Genomic DNA, 18,620 nt, shown 5'->3' on the forward strand with positions numbered 1-18,620 from the left:
GTTTAAGAGATCGTCAATAGAAGCACCATTGAGGATCTATACACACTTAGTGTATTGGTGATTCCTTTCCTACATCCGGAGGACACCGCTTATATCATTCTTGCATCGAGTTAGCCCTTTTCATTTTGATTTGAGGTAGCCATGAACATGTCATTGGCACCAATTAGATAGTAGTGATAGAGGCTTCATAGACTAGATAGTGATGGATCGATTGAGTATTTATTTCCTAGAATTTCTCTTGTCAAACTGTATTTTTTTATGACAAATATTAGAGTTGATTTGTTGTCCATGACCTTTATTCTTTGAGTTAGATTGACGTTTTGAGTTGTCCACCGACTATTCTCTTTATTTTAAGTCTTCCGCTGATTAAATGGATGAACGGATGTCTGATCAGGCTATGTGGTTCGCTTGGGAGCCAGAAATGGTTTCTGAGTGCCGGTTACGTCTAGGGTACCCTCCCGGGACGTGACATTACTATAATTAGAAACAATTTAATTTTGAAATTTCTATTTTACCTTTAATGAAAAGATTTACAACCACAAAAATATCTAAAAATTATTTCAAATCACAAATTTCAACAGACTTACTTTTATTTAAACATCATGTCAAATCAAACAATGTCATATAATATAAAACGAATGGAGTATTATTTTTTCATCTTCTATTCTCTTCTTTTTAATTTCAACGGTGAGTCATCCTTCAATATGTTATTATTTAATTTTATTTAAAATGTATATAATTGAATTTATACGTGCACTTTAAAAGGTAAAAAATAATATCTTGATTCTAAAAAGATAAATGACTAACAACTGAAAAATAAGTCAAATAATTAATGCAATATGATAAGCAAATAAAAGTGGGATGACTTTCATGTAACAGAAAGAAAAAATAAACTTTGTATGATAAATTTTAAAGTTAGACGATTTTTATGTAATAAAAAATTAAAATAATTTTGTGTGATAGTCTTTAAAGTTTGATGACCTTTATGTAACAAAAAGGAAAAAAAACAGATTTTGTATAATAAATTCTTAAAGTTAATTGACTTTTATATAAGAAAAAAAAATTATGTCATAAACTCAAAGTTGAATGACCACACATTAAATTTATCCTAAAAAGAGAGAGAGCGAGTCCTGAGTAAAAAAATCATCAAAACTTATATCTTTAATTTATATCTCGTGTTATTAATTTATTCTTGTTTTGTCTTACTTTGATTTGATATACTTGTTGTCCAAATATCGTTTGTGCTTGAATTTGTTTGTATCCTCTTGATTCAAATAGTAGGAAAAGTTTAGATTTGAGTATGCTTATGATATTGCTCTGTTGTGCACCTTTGTTAGTGCTTGTCTTTCCCAACACATAGTTCTTATATAGCTTACATACAATCGGTAATAACAAGCACTCTTTTGTCACATTTTATGTGACACCATTTTCTTTTTATTCTGTCCCAAAAAAAATGTCACGTTACTATAATTATAAACAATTTAATTTTGAAATTTCTATTTTACCTTTAATGAAATGATTTACAACCACAAAAATATCTAAAAATTATTCCAGACTATAAATTTCAACAGTCTTACTTTTATTTAAACATCGTATCAAATCAAACAGTATTATATAAAATAAAACGAACGGAGTATTATTTTTTCATCTTCTATTCTCTTCTTTTTAATTTCAACGATGAGTCATTCTTCAATATGTTATTACTTAATTTATTAAAAATGTATATAATTGAATTTATACGTGCACTTTAAAAAGTAAGAAATAATATCTTGATTCTAAAAAGATAAATGACTAACAACTGAAAAATAAGTCAAATAATTAATGAAATATGATAAGCAAATAAATGTGGGATGACTTTCATGTAACAGAAAGAAAAAAATAAATTTTGTATGATAAATTTTAAAGTTAGACGATTTTTTTGTAATAAAAAATTAAAAATAATTTTGTGTGATAGTCTTTAAAGTTTGATGATCTTTATGTAACAAAAAGAAAAAAAACAGATTTTGTAGAATAAATTCTTAAAGTTAATTGACTTTATGTGAGAAAAAAAAATTATGTCATAAACTCAGAGTTGAAAACACATTAAATTTATCCTAAAAAGAGAGAGCGAGTCGTGAGTAAAAAAAATCATCAAAACTTAGGAAAAATTAGTCAACTAATCAAAATTTTCAACTTATTTATTGAAAATGACTATAGTTTAAAAAAATTATCAATAATAGCTATATTATAGTTCTATAGCAAATTAATACTATCCCAATTTAGTTTCTAATTTTTTTCAATTTGTTATGCACACGTTTTTAGAGAAATAAAAAAAATTAATTGTAAAGTGATCAACTTTTTAATGGTCACGTTTCTTTCCCCTCATTTTTTATTCTCTCTCTATTTTTTTTTTCAATTCCTACTTATCTCATTTCCTTCTTCTCTATTTTTTTTTTAAAAAAATCCCAAAATCTCTCCCCAATAGAATCCCACTGACCTAGATAAAAAAATATTTATAATATATCATGGTAGATTTTTATTGACTTGTATTATCTATCATTTCTTATTATTTGCATCTTACTAAATCTCTTTTTATATTTATTATTTTCTTAATAATATTTGTATTCATTAATATTTTTATTATATTTGTAGATTTTAAGATTATTGTATCCTTTAACAAACAGTATTCATTCTAATATATAAGCTTATTATAGTTGTATATCCAGATATATGCCATTTATATTTGAAATTTTATCTATAATATTAGAATGTATTCAGTCCCAATGTATGTCATTTAATTAGTTATAGTAATTTGATGTCTTTTAAATCTGTATTTTTGTTAATAGTAATTGTATCCTTTAATTATATTTTTAATTTAACTGAAAATGATATTCTTTATTTATCATTTAGTTTGTTTTTGTCATTTAGTATGTATATTTTTCATGCAAATTGTATTTCATTGTATTTTTGTATCCTTTTTGAATATTTATAGGCAAGTGGATCTGTATTCCATTATACATTATTTGTATTTCATTACATTTTTGTATCCTTTCTGAATAATTCTACCTGATTTGTATTTTATTGTATTTTTTGTATCGTTTTCAAAATATTTTATAGGCTAGTAGATCTGTATTTCATTAAACGTGCTTTGTTTTTCATTTCATTTTGTATCTTTTCTGAACTATGGTCCAATATTTTATCATCAGATCATCTTTTTGTTTTATGTATCATTTCTCAAGTTATATTCATTTTCTATAAGCATGCCTGTTGTGTTTTCCGGATCGATCTCCTTTTTATAACCACAAATTTTAACAAACGAATTGCATTTACACAAAAATTGAAGATCGTTAATGGAGGATGAAGAAGAAGATTGAAGCTCCTTAATGGAGGAAGAGAGAAAATTGATAATTGAATTCACTTATTTGGATCTCCTAATAAGTAACGTAATTAGCACTTACCATATTTGAAAGATACTCTCTAATAATTTTCTTCAATTTATTTTTAATTACTTGTATTCTATTAAGTAAAAAACAAAAAAAAATACAAAAAATGTTGAAATGGTAAGTCAAATTATTGTAAATTTTCAATAAATATTAAAATGTAGCTAGAGAGTCCTATTAAATACTAAAATATTGTTGTTTTGAAAATTTCCTCCAAAACTTTTATCTTTAATTAAATCTTTTTGTTACTAAATTTTCTATAAAATAAATTATACAAAAAATTTCTTCCAAATAAATTTTAGGCGGTGCGAGTTTAAATTAGAGATAATTAAGCACATGGTCATTCGGCAAAAATAATTATTAAAAAATAGTTATTCATTGTATAGGCATGTATAGTCAGTGTATATTTCATGTATAGTCAAACTATATTTAATTTTTGAGTGTATCATCATGTATATTAAGTGTTTGAGTGTATTATAATGTATATCCAGTATATAGTTTATATATAAATAATGTAAATAAAATATAATTATATTTATTATAAATTAATTAATTTATTATATTTAATAGATATCGGACTCTGGACTAAAAGAAAAAGAAACTGAGGAAAGAGAGAGGAGTGAAAGTGTACGTGTCCAAACCACACCCATTCCCTCAATAATAACTATCTTACCTTACAATCACAATTAAATTAAAAAAAAAAAACAGACTTGAATTTGGTTCTACAGACTGATAATACCAGGTACTCACACTTCCCCCAATTTCATTTTTCTTATGTAATTGATTTGCTTGGTTCACAGTTAGAGTGTTAAAAGAATCTTCTTTTTTAATTCTCTTAAGTATCTCTATTTGCTCAGCAGGAGTTGGATTATACTCTGTTTCTCTCATTTTAATATGAACTATACACACTTTAAAATGTTAAAAAATCATTTATTAGGTCATAAAATATCTAAAAATTGATGACTGAAGTTGATAGGGAAAAAATACAATGTTTTCTAGATGATATAAGCAAATGAATTTTAAATTGTTGAAAGTATGGTAAGTTAGGGAGCATTTTGTTGCAACAGAGTATAATCCAACTCCTAAGTGTGGCAGAAGTTGGACTGCAGAGCAGAAGTAAAATCAATTGTGATTTGGGTGTTTGGTATTAAGGAAAATGTTTTCTCGGAAAAAGAATGAGTTTTTTATATTTATTTTCTAGAGTTTGGTGAGTAAGCATAATTAATATTATCCCAGGAGCATTTATATGTAATCTAGTGAAAACAATGGGAGTGTGATGGGGTGGAGAGTGGGGGTTGGGGGCGTTGGATGGGTAAGCAGGAGGCAATGAACTTGGGAAGTCAATTTCCGAACTTGTTTTCCTAAATCATATTTTCCAAAACATCTTAACTAACCAAACATGAAAAAATTGAAATCATACCAAAATGCATTCTTAGGATTTCAGAAATCTCTAACTTATGGGCAGTGTGCTCAGGTATAAGCAAAAGGGTGTTAAATAATCTATTTACATTTGATATTCTTGGTGATCATGGTTGTTAATACCTTGGTCTTTCCCTCCTAGGTGGCGGCAAAATAAGGAATTTCGCTAAGGGTGTCCAAGTTGGTAATAAACTGTAAATATTACCATACCAACAAAAGTGAATACACCTAATGAGCAGTTAGTCGCTTGTCCACCTTTTAGGGAGGGTGTCAGGCTAAACTAAGCCTCAGGGGAGATAATTACATAATTAGTCTATAAACCAAGAACTCTTTATAGCTAACTTTGATCCTCTAAACATGTTTACTCTCTCAATGACTATAGAGTATATACTGTATTTGTTGTAAAACAAAACTAGTATTTACACTATCCTTCCTGAGAATCTTCTCATTCCGAGCTTGCCGGATGTGGTTGAGCATGCCACCATAAACTAGTATTGCATGTAAGACAATACCAATTAGTCATTACAAGTTTGATCTTATGCAACTGTTTCCAGTACCAGCTGCAATCATTTGGAGGACTATGAGGCCAAAAATCACCTTCTCCTTTCATATTAATGTCATGTACCCACTGTACCAATAACTGCTCCTTCCTCTGCGTGAACCACCATATCAATTTCTCCACTAAAAGGCAATATTCCACTGTCTGTGGTTCTTATATATGTATATAAAGTAATTTTTTACCTAGATACTTGGTATAAATTTCCGACAAAGGGGGCTATGCCACTGCTCCTCGGTAAGTTTACTTCTAGTTTTAACTCAGCTAGAACCATGTACTCCAGGAGTATACTCAAGAAACATGAGTCCTCAGTACTATTGGTGATACTGAAGTACATGATGTTTGCAATTTCAACACAAATGCGAGGTCTCAAACCCACGGTGGCGGCATCAGAATGGTTGTCTCCTGCCTCCACTTCCTTTCAAAAGGTATTACCACTCTATTTCTGTTTGTTAAGAGTAAAGTCAAATGTACTTTGTATACTCATAATGCGAACATTGTTGTGTTTACCATATTTTAGGGCAGCATATACCTTAGTTTTGGATATAATTTATGCTTTTCTATACTTGCGTATTTAAATTCTTCTGGCGTACCTCAATCAATGAAGCTAGAATTCTGTACTCTTATAAAAACATATGAATCCAATGGACATATTTTTGGTACATTGTTTACCTCTTTCCCACAATCTGCACTTCGATTCATGGGCGGAGCCACCTTAGCAAAGTATGGTCCGGTGCACACCCTTCACCGGAAAATTATGTGATGTACAACAGTTAAATCTAGCTATTTTGAGTGCATATTTAATTTTGTAACCCTTCGTCAAATTCCTAACTCCGACACTGCTTCGATTGCATTGTTAAATTGTGTATATCTATCTGGAGAAAACTTCTTCCTTTTTCCTGACGTTATGTCACTGTCATTATCTCTTTATAGAACTGTATTTCACAAGGCAGCCCGTTTTCTTCAAAGCAAAGTTCTTTTCTAAGAGGTCAATATCATGTTAGACGCTTCCTTGGGCTCGGTCGAACTGGACAAAGAAGAAAAAATGCAGGTGAATGATGCAAATTCTTCCAATTATGTTTTTATTGCTTGTGTAAGTTTAGAGGTAGCAAACTTTTTTTCCTTATGACTGAATTAACTATCACTACCGAATAATTGAATACCAAGACTTCCATGCTTTAAACCTTCGGTTAATGCCTTTATTTTCTAAACAGATTTAATTTTCAATGCTGCCTCGTCTTGCAAGTCCTTACATTGACTACATTAAGTTCTTTATTCTTGTATGTCTTATCGGTATATGAGTTTATCATCTCTGTGTAGCATCCTGGCAATGTTTTTTTTTTGAATTTCTGTAGTATCACCGTTGTAACTTAATTTTCTGGATCAAATAAAATGAATGATCAGACATACTATTTCTTCTCATAATCTATCTTACTAAGGTCTCCTTTCAGCAATACAACTACTAAGCAGAGGCAGAGGCAGAGGCAGTATTTTAACTTTATGGCTTTTATATACTAGAATGACGACTTCAAGTGCTTATAACTGGGTTCTATATTTAATGTGTACATATTTAATGATTTTTTTAAGACAAATACATTGTTTGTGCAAAATCTATTGAGTTCAACCGAACCCGTATGTGGGTTTTTAGCTCTGCCCCTACTTCGGAGCTTGTTATGTGGTAGTAATACGTTGTTATGGTAAATGGAGTTGCGTTATTATTGTCCTAGAATCCTGTTCCATTTACTAATGTGGCCTTAACTAATCATGATTGTTCCTTCATTTTGTTTATTGATACTGAAGGTGCTATGGTATCACCAAGTTGTGTCCTTCCACTTACCGAGGAAAACGTTGAGAAGGTGCTAGAGCAAGTCAGGCCAGGCCTAATGGCTGATGGAGGGAATGTTGTACTACATGAGATCGATGGCCTAGTTGTAATTCTTAAGCTTCAAGGAGCATGTGGATCTTGTCCAAGTTCAACAATGACACTTAAAATGGGAATTGAAACTCGTCTCCGGGACAAAATCCCTGAAATAATGGCAGTAGAGCAGATTCATGACTCTGAAACTGGCCTCGAGTTAAATGAGGAAAATATTGAAAAGGTACAATATTTCTTATGATTTGTAATTACTCTTGAGTTGATTTCTCTCACTCAACTAATAGTTATTATCGCATAAAGTCACATTTCTTTGTTGAAGAAAATTGAAATCAAGAAATAATGTGACTTTCTGACATAATAACTATTAGTTGAGTGACCATCTGAGAAATTCTTTTAACTTCTTATGAGTAGTATTCAGACACCAAAATAGTCCAATATTGAAATTTTCAATGATGTCAGCTTCTTGGAGAGATTAGACCATACTTGGTAGGCGCCGGTGGTGGAGAGCTAGAGCTTGTACAGATTAACGACTACATTGTTAAGGTTAGGCTGAGTGGACCGGCTGCTTCTGTGATGACAGTTCGTGTAGCTCTTACTCAAAAATTGAGAGATGCAATACCAGCTATTGCTGCTGTTCAGTTGACAGATTGAAGAAAATGCTTAGCCATACGACGACATTTTCGTGCTAGAATTTCAGCAGTGACTAAAGATTTACAGTGTCAATTTTGGTATACATGTAGCATTCTTTATCCCTTAACTAGTTCTTACCCTATTGCAAGAAACAGGACGAGCTTTATGAAGTTCTCGTCGACTCATTACGTGCCAAGAAATGGGAAATTTCACTTGGAATTTTTTCCAAATTGTAAGAAAAATGAATTATAAGATACTTACGGATTTCCAAAGATGGTGTTTCTTTTAACCAGAAAAGAGAAAAAACTTTATTCAACAAAATCCAGAGGATGCAAAAATGCAGTACAAAAAAGAGAGCTCCTGTCCAAAGATGGAATTTTTAAGAACTTTATAAAACCCATCCACATGACTTAAAAAATTATGATTAATGTAAATCAATCCAAAAATTATGTTCTATCCATTGCAAACTCTTTATTCTCACAGTTCATCATGAAAATGTTGTTGAAATGGTCATGTTTCAATCTCCTTTTCAACAATATTGACATTGAAAATGGTTTTTTTTTTTTTGGACTTACAACTTTGTTATCAGATTATCCTAAGTAGTGGAATTGTTAGTGTTACTAAACTGATGATTAATAGTAAATAAAAAGTCCCAGAAAGAAAAAAAAATGAAAATTTGGATAGTGAAGAGTATGAATAAACACAGAGTAACCAGAGACATAATTCAAGATTTTCGACATGAACAACACTCTAAAAAAGTTCCTTCATATTGCTAAGCTGCTTCTCCAAGTTGTTGTCTCCATGTCAAGGCACATTTCTATGCGGCAATCATAAAAGTTGCAAAGTTTGAATAAAAAGGGGGCTAATATTTTGAGCCAAAGGTCATTGATCTTACTTTAGTAATCTTTAATGATCAATTCTATCAGCTTCACAGAGCTAATTTCAAGACGTTGCATGTCCAAAACTTTTTCTAGTTTGCAGAGCACTCCAAGTTGGGGCAATCAGATAATACTTTTTCATGACACCATTTGTCATTTTCCATCCACGTACCCAATTGAAAGAGAAACGATTGAATTTTTAAATGCAAACTGAGGAAACTCATAGACATTTATACCGAAAAGTACCAAGTGTAAAATCTTCAACATTAGCAACTCCAATAGCATACTGTGTTAGTAAACTGTATTGGAAAATATTAAACAGTAACAATAATTTCTGAAAGTAATAAAAAACAAAATTTGTAATGAATCTAAAAATAATAACAGTATATGAAAAATTATTATAAGAACAAAATCGAACCCACTGAATACACAGTGTGTCCTTAAGAAAATTATTCCCCTCAAAGCACCCGAGATTTTAGAATCTTTCCTTCCAGGATAGAACGATTTACTCACCAAAGTATATCACACGATTTTAGGAAGTGCAGAAAGAAGAAGAAGAAGATGTTATTTCAGAAGTTTCGTATGGAACATTCTGAGGATTAACAGATATATATAGACTATTTGCACCTTTTAAGAAAAGGCACCTGTTGGAAAAATATTTGACTGTTGAGAAAAAGGTTTGAACCTTTTCGGACAAGGTTGCAACCTTTCAAAAATCCGTTGGAAAAATGGAGGGAAATATTTTTCAATTAATCCGGGAAAGAAACGGGTCATGGGTCAGAATTTTTTTTACTTAATTAATTAAATAAATAAATAATATTAATTAATTAAAATTTAAAGAAAATTTGATCCAAAAAGATTATCAATCATATCAATTGACCAAATCCAAATCCAAATCCAAATCCAAATTCAAAGTCGAAGTCGTAGCCGTAACCGAAGCCGAGCGAGCGACGACGACGGCGACGACGGCGCGAGGAGAGAACCTCTTCTTGACCCTTTAGCAACATGAAGGAGTGCTTCTACTTTTAAGTAGGAGACTTTTCCTTTCCACCATCTATGTGGGACCAAAGCTTATTTCATAAACAAAAGAGAAAAGATCATTTTTTTCCTTCACTTCTTTTCCCCTTAATTTCCCAATCAAACTATCTATTAAACCCAACAATCCCCCACATGAATGGGGAATGTCTACAAGATAAAGGAATGTACGGATAAGTGTGTGATATACAAGCGAAGATTAATTGCATCTAGATAAGTAGGTTTTCCTTTGAACTTTCCATAGTGAAATTATATAGGATATACTCGATCAATCGGTAGATGCGATATCTTTGAACCGTCGAACTTTGTTGTATAACTAGACTACATAAGTCACACAATTAATCATCAACCATCTATGGTTCTCACGGTTGTGTTCGTTTCAGCCATGAACACCGCCTGGTTTCATGAATGCATAGAGAATGGGCCTTTACCGTCATTCCCCTTGAAGCGGCTTATACTTCACATTCACATAGGTGATTTCTAAACGTGTAGTCCTATTGTCACGACCCAAAAACTGAGGTCATGATGGCACATATCTCAAAACTCAATCTGATGTGTAACCCTAAAAATAAAACTCATACAAGACTCCCAAAGGGGAAAGTGATTCCACAATTTAAATAAAAAGAAAAAAACAACAATGAAGAAATTATCCCAAAACCTGGTGTTATAAGTATAAAGAGCATCTAATACAAGGTTCGAATCTGAAGCTACAACATAAGTCTCTGAATGGTACAAAAGACTGAAAAATAAAGATAGACTAGTGACGATCCGAATTCTGGGACCTCACCACTAATCTGAGAATACACAATCCGCTAGAATATTAACTGCCACGTGGGGTACCCCGACTAGTATCTGCATCAAAATGGGACACAAAAGTAGGGGTGAGTACAATTCACATGTACTCGGTAGGTTTTAGCTGACTGAGTATAAGGAATTAATCAAACCTATGAAATAAACTAAGGAACGCTTCCACCTGCATACAGAAAAGTCCCACTTTGACATCGGTGCCGCCAGTTTATATATATAGTGGCATGAGTAAAGTAAACCCATAATAATAACTCATAATCACAATTAATCAAATAATTCAAACAACACAAATGTCAATGCAATGCAATATGATGATGCAATGATGTGGTGGTACGGTGGAATCAAGACTGTCGCACAGCCTGTCGTATACACCTGCCGAGCTGTGCTACCAAGCATGACCCATGGGGGTCTCGCAGACCATATACCTCAATCACAATATCTCATTATCCTTGTCACCTCCTCGTGGTCAAGGGATCACAATGCATCCACTACCCTGCCGAAAAACTGCCTCGGTCAGGGACTTAAGATACAAAAGTTAGGATCACAATGCATCTACTACCCTGCCGGAAAACTGCCTCGGTCAGGGACTCAAGATACAAAGGTTTAAAGGTATTTCATTTTCTTTCTCAAAAAAGAATTTCCATATTTCTCAACTTCCCATGTTTCATGATAAGATGAATGAGGATGAATGCATCAAAACACATATGCATGGAAGTGATAATCAACTCACATGTGGTATAAGGTTCAAAGTTCTCAAAACTTAACCTACACATGATATTCACCCTCAATAAATAGTAACGGAAGGAACACACTTTCATTTAAATATTCACCCCTTTCTCAACAATATTTTAATACTCAAGTATGCTCAAAACCCCCAACTCAATCTCTCAGGCGGCATCACAAGTCAAATAATATACTCAAGCCTCTCTCTTAGGCAAATCATAATTCACATGCTCTCAAAGCAAATAAGATAACAAATAAGGCTCCCACACGGGCTATGTAATACAAATAAACCCCATCACGGCAACACATTAATAAATAAGCCTCCACACGGACATCAAAATATATATATAACATTCTCAACTCATACTACAACCCCATCCCAAAGTCTATAACATATGAATGACTAATTACCCCATCTCAATCTCAAAGAAAGATAGCCAAACCTACCTCAATTGCCGAAACCACACTCGAATACCTTCACCGGACAAGCAACTCTCGAATTCAGCGCTCGGAATGACAACTCACTATCAACAATGAAACATACACGTCACAAGGAGTCTAATGACACCCATATTGATAGGTTTCGGAACCGGGGGTAAAATGGTCTAAAAATTAACTATTTTCGAAAAGGGTCAAATCTATAAATTTATTGAACAATCCCATTCTATTGGTAATAAGGAACTCATGGTTGAAAAACCCATAAAAATAGAGCTCAAAATGAGTAGGAAATCATAATTTTCCTTAAATTTGGATTAGGGAAGAAACAAAGATTTTTGGGGTTTGAAACTAAAATTTAAGAGTTAAAATCATCAAAAACTTAATGAAAAAGGAAGGTTTTAGGTCAAAAATCACTTACCCAACACTTTGCCTCGAAAATTTCTTCTCAAATCACCTCAAGGAGTTCAAGAACTCAAACAAATGATGAAAAATATTGAAATGGGAAGAAAGGGGCATTTTCTGCCCAAAAAGTTACTGTTCACGTGTGTTACTATTCATGCGTGTTATTGTTCACGCGTATTACTGTTCACGCGTGTTTTGTACAAATTTTCGAAAATCACCCTCAAGGTCATTACAATATCCACCACTAAAAAGGATGTTCGTCCTCGAACATAAGATAAAATAAAGTACCTGGGGTCTCAAAAAGTTGAGGGTACCGAGCCTGCATATCAGACTCTAACTCCCAAGTCGCCTCCTCAGCAGGCCGATGCGGCCACTGCACCTTGACCGAAGCGACCTCCTTGGTCCTGAGTCTACGAAGCCGCCTATCTAGAATAACTGTCGGCTCCTCCTCATAAGTCAAATCCGGACTAAACTCTACCGCATCATAAGAAATCACATGAGACTCATCCGGTATGTACTTGCGAAGCATGGAAACATGAAACACCGGATGGACAACTGATAATTTAGGGGGTAAGGCCAACTTATACGCCACTCCACCTACTCTCCTCAGGATTTCAAACGGGCCAACAAACCTTGGGCTAAGCTTGCCCTTCTTTCCGAACCTCATTACACCCTTCATGGGCAATATTTTAAGACACACACAATCACCCACCATAAACTCTAAGGGACGAACCCTCCTATCAGCATAACTCTTTTGACGACTCTGAGCTGTCAATAGTCGACCCTGAATCAAACGTACCCGCTCCACAGCATCCCTAAGTAACTCAGTATCCAATGCATCAACCGCAACAGAATCAAACCATCCAATGGGTGATCGACACCTACGACCATACAATGCCTCAAATGGTGCCATTTGAATGCTTGAGTGATAACTGTTATTATAGGCAAACTCTGCTAAGGGCAAGTGTTGGTCCCATCGGGCACCAAAATCAATCACACAGGCCCTAAGCATATCCTCCAACACCTGAATAGTCCGTTCGGACTGACCATCGGTTTGGGGATGAAATGCTAAACTCATCTCTAGCCGCATACCCAAACTACGCTGTAATGCCTTCCAAAAGTGAGAGGTGAAAACTGAACCCCGATCCGATACAATAGAGATAGACACCTCATGCAGCCTAACAATCTCACGATGATAGATCCTAGCTAACTGATCCGCATTGTAGCTAGTCTTCACCGGAAGGAAATGGGTTGATTTGGTCAATCTATCCACAATCACCCAGACAGAGTCATACTTACCCAATGCCATTGGCAATCCAGACACGAAGTCCATAGTGATACGCTCCCATTTCCACTCAGGAATGGGCATCCTTTGTATAGGACCACCCGGTTTCTGATACTCATACTTCACTTGTTGGCAATTTAGACACTTAGCCACAAAATCAATAATGTCTCTCTTCATGCCACACCACCAATAGTGTTGTTTCAAGTCATGAAACATCTTTGTCACTCCCAGGTGAATCGAATACTTGGAACAATGAGCCTCCTCTAATATCATGCGTACCTATTCACTAACCTTGGGCACACAAATGCGACCATTAATCCTCAAAACTCCTTCCTGATCAAGAGAGGCTGATTTTGCTTCACCACTCAACACTTTGTCTCGAATGGCCCTCAACTTTTCATCTTCAAACTGGTGTGTACGAATCTGGTCCATCAAAGTAGACCTAGCCTCCACAAAGGCCAAAATACCATGATATGTAGAAATATCAAGTCGGACCAACTGTCTAGCCAATGACTGAACCTCCAACGCCAAAGGCCTCTCCATAGCCTTAAGAAAGGCCAAACTACCCATGCTAGATGCTTTGCGACTCAGGGCATCCGCTACCACATTAGCTTTGCCCGGATGATAAAGTATGGTAATGTCATAGTCTTTCAATAAATCTAACCACCTACGCTACCGCATGTTCAGATTCGGCTGAGAAAAGATATACTTAAGACTACGGTGGTCAGTATAGACCTCGCAATGCACTCCATAGAGATAATGCCTCCACAACTTCAGAACAAACACCACCGCTGCTAACTTTAAGTCGTGGGTAGGATAGTTCTTCTCATGTACCTTCAACTATCGAGAAGCATAAGCTATAACTCTACCCTTTTGCATCAATACACCACCCAAGCCGACTCCCGAAGCATCACAAAACACAATAAATGCCACGCCCTCCTCGGGTAAGGCTAGAATAGGTGCTGAAGTCAATAATTCCTTGAGCTTTTGAAAGCTCGCCTCACACTCGTCAGTCCACTGAAATGCCATGGTCTTTTGAGTTAGCCTAGTCAATAGGGCTGTAATAGAAGAGAATCCTTGAACAAACCGACGATAGTAGCCTGCCAACCCAATAAAACTCCAAATCTTGGTAACCGAAGTAGGCCTAACCCAATCACGAACTGCTGCAACTTTGGCTGGATCAACCATAATATCATCCTTGGTGACTATATGACCCAAGAATGTCACGGACTCAAGCCAAAACTCACATTTGGAGAATTTTGCATACAACTTCTCCTTTCTCAATCTTTGAAGGACTGTTCTCAGGTGCCTAACATGATCCGCCTCATTCTTGGAATAAACCAAGATGTCATCAATAAACACGATCACAAACGAGTTCAAATAAGGTCGAAATACCCGGTTCATCAATTCCATAAAAGCAGCCGGGGCATTAGTCAACCCGAAGGACATAACCACAAACTCATAATGCCCATAACGAGTTCTGAATGCAGTCTTTGGGATATCAGATTCCCGAACACTCAACTGATGGTAACCCGACCTCAAATCAATCTTTGAGAACACTGATGCACCTTGAAGCTGGTCAAATAAATCATCAATGCGAGGGAGAGGATACTTGTTCTTGATAGTGACTTTGTTCAACTGTCGATAGTCAATACGCATCCTCATAGTACCATCTTTCTTCTTCACAAATAAAACTGGTGCACCCCACGGTGATACACTAGGTCTAATAAACCCTTTTTTCAACAAATCTTCCAATTGTTCTTTCAACTCTTTCAATTCTGCCGGAGCCATCCGATAAGGAGAAATAGAGATGGGTTTAGTGTCATGCTCCAAATCAATCACAAAATCGATATCACGGTCAGGAGGAACTCCCGGCAAGTCTGTAGAAAATACATCCATAAACTCTCTCACCACCCTCGTAGTCTCTATATGAGATGACTCCATGGTGAGATCACGTACATGAGCCAAATAAGACAAACAACCCTTATCCATCAAGCAACGAGCATGAATATAAGATATCACCCCCTTAGGATACGAACTCGGATTACCCTTCCATACTAAGCTAGGTAAACCGGGATAAGCTAAGGTCACGATCTTTGCATAACAATCTAATATAGCATGATAAGGAGATAACCAGTCCATACCCAGTATCACATCAAAATCAAGCATGTCTAGTAAAATCAAGTCTGCACGGGTCTCTCTACTCGAAAATATCACCAAACATCCCTTGTATACCCGATCCACTACTAAAGATTCACCTATTGGGGTAGAAATAGTAATAGGCACAATAAGGGACTCACTCACATAATCAATACCCACATCAAAATAAGTCGACACATAAGAATAGGTAGACCCTGGGTCAAATAATACTGTAGAACGATGGCAAACTGGAACAATACCTGTAATAACTGCATCAGAGGCTTCTGCCTCATATCTACCCGGTATAGCATAGCATAATTGATGGTCACCCTTAGCCTGCGAACCACCACGAGTACCACCTCGTACTCTACCCCTAGCACCATGGGTGCCACTTCTAGTATTTTGTGAAGAACCTCGAACAGTTGGAGCATCTATAGAACGAACAACTGGTGCCCCAGGCCGTCCATTAGAAGGAGCACATTTGGGGTAATCTTGGGCCTTATGCCCAAACTCATCACACACATAACAACCTCGAGGACCTGAACTCCGTGGGGAATAACTAAAAGTGTCAAAACAACCTCCGGAGCTCGAAGAACCCTGAATAGCTGCCTGGACTGGTCTGCCCTGATAACTATGGGTTTCTAAACCCGAATATTCTCTACCCTTGGAGGAATGATAGTTGAATTGACCCTGTCGACGGAACCTCTTGGCCCCGCCCTGTCTAGCACATCGGATACTCTCTATCATCCTGGCATGATCAATAATACTCTGAAACGTACCCCTAGACAGTACAAGAGAGGTTGTAGCCTCCTGGAGATAACCAGCGAATCCCTTCACTAGTTTCCGAATCTGTTCGAACTCGGTAGGAATACTCGACATATCATAACGAGATAACTCATGGAAGCGAGTCTCATACTCAGATACAGATAGGGAGCCCTGCTCCAGTCTGTCAAAGTCATCCCTACGCTGATCACGAAGGCTATAAGGCACAAATCTCTTAAGGAACACCTTAGTAAACTGTTCCCAATTCATCATAGGAGAACCAATAGGTCTACGAGCAAGAACTTACCTCCACCATTCTTTGGCCACTCCCGCAAATTGATATGAAGTGTAAGCAACTCCATGTGCCTCTAAAATGCCTAGGTTGAACAACCTGTCTTGGCACTCAGTCAAAATGTCATAGGCTTTCTCTTCGGCTTTATCATCAAACCTTGGAGGCGCCAATCGAACGAACCTCTCGAAACTCTTCTGCTCAACTACCGATATGGCAGCATTAGCAGAAACTGGCGGAGCTGCAAATCTCGGAGGTGCAATAGAAGGCATTGAAGATGAACTAGGAGTCTGAAATCCTACACTAGGCCCCTGAACTGCCGGTGTAGCACCAACTATGATAGGAGAACCTATAGTACCTGAAATAATACCAGAGGTAGGAGCACCATCCAGTCTAGCCAATAATCGAACCAATAGCTCCTGAAGCATCGGAGTACTATCGGGACCCACAAAAGGCTGGGATGGCCGCTGCTTCTCAGTCTTCTGCTCTAAGTCATCCTCATGCTCATACATGGGCTCAGGTGATAGCTCTCTAGCTTGTCCATGAGCAGGTACCGCTCCCCTTGCTCGGCCTCGTCCCCTGACTCCACCACGTCCTCTACCTCACCCGCGTACTAGGGCTCGGGCAGCAGGTACAGTCTCACCCTCAGTAATTGTGGCTCTAGTCCTCACCATCTGCGCAGAAGGAATAGATCAGAGGTATACAACACTTGATATGAATAAATCGCACGAAGGGAGTAAAAAGAAAGAAATTCTCCTATTAAGTATCTTGTAGCCTCTCAAAGATAAGTACGGACGTCTACGTACCGATCCGCAAGACTCTACTAGACACCCTACTCTTTAACTTATAAGACCGGTGAACCTAGTTCTCTGATACCAATTGTCACAACCCAAAAACTGAGGTCATGATGGCACATATCTCAAAACCCAAAGCTGATGTGTAACCCTAAAAATAAAACTCATACAAGACTCCCAAAGGGGAAAGTGATTCCACGATTTAAATAAAAAGAAAAAAAAACAATAAAGAAATTATCCCAAAACCTGGTGTCATAAGTATAAAGAGCATCTAATACAAGGTTCGAATCTGAAGATACAACATAAGTTTCTGAATGGTACAAAAGACTGAAAAATAAAGATAGACTAGTGACGATCCAAATTCTGGGACCTCACCACTAATCTGAGAATACATAATTTGCTAGAATATTAACTGCCACGTGGGGTACACCGACTAGTATCTGCATCAAAAAGGGACACAGAAGTAGGGGTGAGTACAATTCACATTTACTCAGTAGGTTTTAGCTGACTGAGTATAAGGAATTAATCAAACCTATGAAATAAACTAAGGAACGCTTCCACCTGCATACAGAAAAGTCCCACTTCGACATCGGTGCCGCCAGTTTATATATATAGTGGCATGAGTAAAGTAACCCATAATAAAAACTCATAATCATAATTAATCAAATAATTCAAACAGCACAAATGTCAATACAATGCAATATGATGATGCAATGATGTGGTGGTACGGTGGAATCAAGACTGTCGCACAGCCTGTCGTATACATCTGCCGAGCTGTGCTACCAAGCAGGACCCATGGGGGTCTCGCAGACCATATACCTCAATCACAATATCTCATTATCCTTGTCACCTCCTCGTGGTCAAGGGATCACAATGCATCCACTACCCTGCCGAAAAACTGCCTCGGTCAGGGACTTAAGATACAAAAGTTAGGATCACAATGCATCTACTACCCTGCCAGAAAACTGCGTCGGTCAGGGACTCAAGATACAAAGGTTTAAAGGTATTTCATTTTCTTTCTCAAAAAAGAATTTCCATATACCTCAATCACAATATCTCATTATCCTTGTTACCTCCTCATGGTCAAGGGATCACAATGCATCCACTACCCTGCCGAAAAACTTCCTCGGTCAGGGACTCAAGATACAAAGGTTAGGATCACAATGCA

The 18,620-nt window shown here is 36.1% G+C and overlaps 1 protein-coding gene across 1 annotated transcript; it reads left to right on the top strand.

The window, feature by feature from the left end:
- Positions 1-4,059: 4,059 nt before the first annotated feature.
- On the top strand, positions 4,060-8,003 carry LOC129880698 (nifU-like protein 3, chloroplastic). The gene is made up of 5 exons (XM_055954858.1): positions 4,060-4,161; positions 5,678-5,822; positions 6,328-6,445; positions 7,195-7,493; positions 7,730-8,003. The coding sequence occupies exons 2-5, from the start codon at positions 5,730-5,732 to the stop codon at positions 7,919-7,921; spliced, it is 702 nt and encodes a 233-aa protein (XP_055810833.1). The 5' UTR covers positions 4,060-4,161; positions 5,678-5,729; the 3' UTR covers positions 7,922-8,003.
- The last annotated feature ends 10,617 nt before the right edge of the window (positions 8,004-18,620 follow it).

This window comes from Solanum dulcamara, chromosome 2, assembly GCF_947179165.1.
Source record: "Solanum dulcamara chromosome 2, daSolDulc1.2, whole genome shotgun sequence".
NCBI lineage: Eukaryota > Viridiplantae > Streptophyta > Magnoliopsida > Solanales > Solanaceae > Solanum > Solanum dulcamara.

Coding starts and splice junctions, on each gene's coding strand:
- LOC129880698 (XM_055954858.1), top strand. CDS start 5,730: ATGATGTTTGCAATTTCAACACAAATGCGAGGTCTCAAACCCACGGTG. Junction 5,823..6,327: donor CCTCCACTTCCTTTCAAAAG/GTATTACCACTC, acceptor ATCTCTTTATAG/AACTGTATTTCACAAGGCAG. Junction 7,494..7,729: donor ATGAGGAAAATATTGAAAAG/GTACAATATTTC, acceptor CAATGATGTCAG/CTTCTTGGAGAGATTAGACC.